The sequence below is a fragment of the Piliocolobus tephrosceles genome, chromosome 1, assembly GCF_002776525.5.
Source record: "Piliocolobus tephrosceles isolate RC106 chromosome 1, ASM277652v3, whole genome shotgun sequence".
NCBI lineage: Eukaryota > Metazoa > Chordata > Mammalia > Primates > Cercopithecidae > Piliocolobus > Piliocolobus tephrosceles.
Window position 1 is genome coordinate 203,469,162 of NC_045434.1, and position 4,329 is coordinate 203,473,490.

The 4,329-nt window shown below is 46.0% G+C and overlaps 1 protein-coding gene and 1 long non-coding RNA gene across 2 annotated transcripts in view; one reads left to right on the forward strand and one right to left on the reverse strand.

Annotated features, from left to right (window-relative positions):
• LOC111547758 overlaps positions 1-2,948 on the reverse strand; it is a 35,822-nt gene extending 32,874 nt beyond the window's left edge. The window contains exon 1 of the long non-coding RNA XR_002733214.1: positions 2,748-2,948. This is a non-coding gene — a long non-coding RNA (uncharacterized LOC111547758). The remainder of the gene's footprint in view (positions 1-2,747) is intronic.
• A 40-nt stretch (positions 2,949-2,988) lies between these two features.
• UBR4 (ubiquitin protein ligase E3 component n-recognin 4) overlaps positions 2,989-4,329 on the forward strand; it is a 137,967-nt gene continuing 136,626 nt past the window's right edge. The window contains exon 1 of the mRNA XM_026455924.1: positions 2,989-3,234. Coding sequence (XP_026311709.1) covers positions 3,059-3,234 — 176 coding nt within the window. The 5' untranslated portion in view covers positions 2,989-3,058. The remainder of the gene's footprint in view (positions 3,235-4,329) is intronic.

The window sequence follows — 4,329 nt, forward strand, 5'->3', positions numbered from 1 at the left end:
GGTGAAACCCCGTCTCTACTAAAAAATACAAAAAATTAGCCGGGCGTGGTGGCGGTGCCTGTAGTCCCAGCTACTCGGGAGGCTGAGGCAGGAGAATGGTGTGAACCCGGGAGGCGGAGCTTGCAGTGAGCCGAGATCCGGCCACTGCACTCCAGCCTGGGCCACAGAGCGAGACTCCCTCTCAAAAAAAAAAAAAAAAAGTGACATTGTATTCTAGTCCCTCCACAGTTACCAAAATTGTTTCTTTTTCGCTCTTAAAGCAAGAAGGCTGCAATGCGTGTTTTCTTCTTCCTTTTAAGTTCATACTGGGTGAATTGTTAAGTATCATGGGAAAAATAATACTGTGGATTACAAATAATGTCTCATAATTCTAAATTAAATTTGGCTTCTAATCTAATTCCTTATATTCTTGGTAATTTGAAAACTAGCTCCATTGTGAATTACCAAAAAGGAGCTACTCTCCATTTGCAGTTTTCAGTATTGCAGTAGGAGTTTCAACACAGTATGCACCGATTACTTGTTCTTGTAACTTTGTAAAAGCTTGAGAACAGATTGACCTCTCTTGGCTCCCAGAGGGTAACAGCTAACGTTTATTCATTTACTTGTTTCTAGAAACATTGTATCTATTAGGATTTATTTCAAGCAACTCTATTAGATGGCTTAAAAAAAAAAAAAAAAAGAAAAGAAAACAGATGTTCTGTCTCTCCCTTTTGAAGCTCCTGTAGTGAGGCACCCTGACCTCATTTGTTTTTAGATTGATGTACAATTTACAACCACCAAAGTGTGCAAATCATAAGTACAAATCATGGCTCAGTGACTACTGTGTGTGCATATCCATGTAAACATAACTGTGTCAAGGTACAGAACTTTTCCAGCTCCCAGCAGGCCTCCTCATCACTACCTCTACACAAATCTTTAAACCATAGCATTCATCAATGTCTGCCATTTTTACTTCATTGAATTCCCTGTAACATGACAGTATCATGTCTTTGATCATTTTCAATTTCAGTTCCTTGGCAGGCACACTTATTAGAATGGAACTAGTATTTTAAGTCCTTCAATTAATTCATAGAAGTTATTTATTATTCTTTAGTTTCTATCTTATTTTCTGGACCAGAATATTAGAAGCATGTGTTTCACCTAGAAGTCTTTTATTAGTCTGTCATCTAAATTTATAACACAGATGCCATTCCAAATCTCTGTGGCAACACAAGACCGAACCTCCAGTACTGAAATAAATGTGGCATTTATAAAGGAAGTTCTTTATCTGGAGTGCTCTCTCCCAATCTATTAACCAGAAATATAAAGTATACAATAAATAATTTAGGTACAGGTGAAAATTTCCCTGTGATAGTTTGCATTTGCCTTTTATTCTCTCGGAGAGGGAAAGAAGGAGAGCAGAAACATTTCATCTTTTATTTGCTGAAATTTCTCCAAGACAGTCTTTGCAGATTAATTTTGTCCTTTGGTTAAAATAAAATTAATGTCCCAAAGTCATTATAAAATTCTGGGTCTCCAGCCTTTCTTTAGGATGCTGGTTCAGTATCTTGAAATAATGCAATATTTATAGTGTTATGGAAAGTTCTTTTTCATTTCTGATGTTTTTATGTTTAAGAAACTTGCTGTTATTATTAACCTCTGGTAAGTAGACACTGAAGGAAAACCCCTACTGCTGTCATTGAAGCCACATTTTCCTCCAAGACTGGCTTTAACTTGACTGAATTTTATTTCGAATGTAAAGATGCAAGCTGGGCGCAATGGGTCACGCCTGTAACCCCAGCACTTTGGGAGTCCAAGGTGGGAGGAACCTAGGACTTCGAAACCAGCTTGGCCTACCTGTCTCTTAAAATCAAACAAACAAAAATTAAGAGTGGTGGCCTGCACCTGTATAGTCTCAGTTACTGGGGAGGCTGAGGCTGGAAGATCGCTTGAGCCAGGGAGGTAGAGGCTGCAGCGAGCTGCAACTCTGCCACTGCACTCCAGCCTGGGCTATTGGGCCACAGAGCAGGATCCTGTCTCAAAAAAGGTAAAGTATGTCATATCTCAATAAAAATGCAGATTAATCACTAGGTACCAGTTCATTTATCAGTGTTACACACCAAGAACAAAAGCTCTTCCTAAACTTGGGGGAGAATTTCAGGGCTTTAGGAGCTTGAAACCGTCTTCACAGTTCTTCGAAGTCTTATTTAGGCCGGCTGTAGACCACAGGCCACAGGTCTAGAACTTGAAGTTGTCCACCAATAAATATCTCACACACAGGACTGTTCTTAATGCACGAATACCTCTCCTCGAGCAAACTGCTTTTCCCTCTTAGATCTTGTGGCCAGATCATTTTACCGGCAAAAGCCTCAGACTTATCTGTGAATAAAAGCTTACATTCTTTCCTTGTCAGTAGAAAAATGGGGAACACGAAACCATACGTGGCAAATTACCAAGTGGGATGCATTGTACGAGCTGGTAAGATTGTTAATGAGGGCAATCCAAACAGAAGAGATTTGAGCGCGAAGGGAATATGGATCAGCGATTAAAAAAGGTGGTGTGGGAGGGAGAAAGCTTTGTAAGCTGTGGCGCGCTTTAGTATTACTATTGGGGGGATCTAGGCAGGGCAAGAAGCGGGTGAAAGCGTTTTAGGCTTCGGTCTCCCCTTCTCGTCCTTAGCTGTCCCAGGCCAGGGCCATTCTATTCGCCGAGGCGTAGTCAATTCCGCTGCCCTAGACTTGCCCACTGAACCCATGCCCCAAACTCACCTTTCCCCGCTGCCCGGAAGCCAAGTCTCTACCACCTGCTTGAGCAACTCCCACCGCGCAGGCTCAGAAGTTAACGCTCTCCCGCCTTTCCCCGCTGCGCTACCTTCTGAGCAACCGCAGCGACTACGATCCGTTCCCTCGCGGCGGCTCGACCCCGGTGAGGGGAAAGGCAGCTCCGCGCGTCGCGTTTTTGACCCACGACGGCGGCGCGCAGTCTGACGCGACAGATTGCGTCACTTCCGCCCCCTCCCGGGAGGCGGCGCTGGGCCGGTGGCAAGCCCCCGGAGGGAGCCGCAGTAGTACGACGGAAGATGGCGACGAGCGGCGGCGAAGAGGCGGCGGCAGCGGCGCCGGCGCCCGGGACCCCGGCGACGGGGCCGGACACGACCCCGGGCTGGGAGGTGGCGGTGCGGCCCCTGCTGTCCGCGTCCTACTCCGCCTTCGAGATGAAGGAGTTGCCGCAGCTGGTGGCCTCAGTCATCGAGAGGTACCGGGCGGCGGCTCCGGCGGGCGACGCTGTGGTGGGGGGGGGGAGGGGATTTCGAGCCGGATCGTCTGGACCCCGCTTCCCGAGCCGCCCCCTGACCCTGGGGGATCCCCGCCCCAGCCACGGATTCGGGGTTCCCGGGTCCCGGGAGACTAGGGCTTGCCCGAGTTTCCTTCCGCCAACCCATGTAAATCACCTCTACCTCAGTTTCCCCTCTCGAGCAAAACTTTTGCGGCCTCCCTTGCGGGAGGGCGTGGCCGGACACGGTTGAGAGTGACTTTGAGATGCATTCGCCCTCTTAAGGGAATGTTCACGGGGCTGCCCCTTGGGTCAAGTCACAGATGAGTTTGCATTTCTCGCTCGCACTCATCCCCCTAGCCTGGGCCGGAGCGGAGCCGTACGGTATAATTTAATAACGGTCTCCCCGTGGTGCTGTAATCAGTGGGGGCACGTGCTATTTCTGTGACTAAAGCCACTAGCTACCATTGATGACCTCTTTTTACGTTGCACTTCTTGTGCATTCCTACTGTATTGGTCTTTGATTAAAAACATTTCAGTGTGTGAGTCTGAGAGGTCAATTTACCAGAGGATGTGTGGTGTGTGTGTTCTCTCTCTGCCTCCCATCCCCCTTGCATTAAAATATCATCACATTCTTTTACAGACGGTACTATCTGTTGGTTTCCTTTTGTGTGTTTTTGTCTTTTTGCACAGCGATTCTTAGCTAGTGAGAGTTATTATATAGGTACACAGATGGTGATCTCAGAGTGCCTTCCTTTTCCTGACATACTGTGCTCAGAGCAGTCTTTCATTAGTTTAATGGTAGACTTTTGCTTTTAAAGCCAGACTGACTTTCATTTTTCTAGCCATACCTCATTTCAGCAACTCCCTGCAATTGTTAACTGGGTCATTTTAGCTTCATGATGGCAAGGGTATATCTAGGTGCTCTACAGAGGTTAGAAACTGCTATTTGTTACTCAAAGGAGGCCCATGGTTTGACAAATTGCTTGTTTTTGTGCTTTTTTGTTGTTGTTAGGCTTGTAATCCTTTGGATGCAGTTTTTTTTTTTTTTTTTTTTTTTTTTTTTTTTTTTTTTTT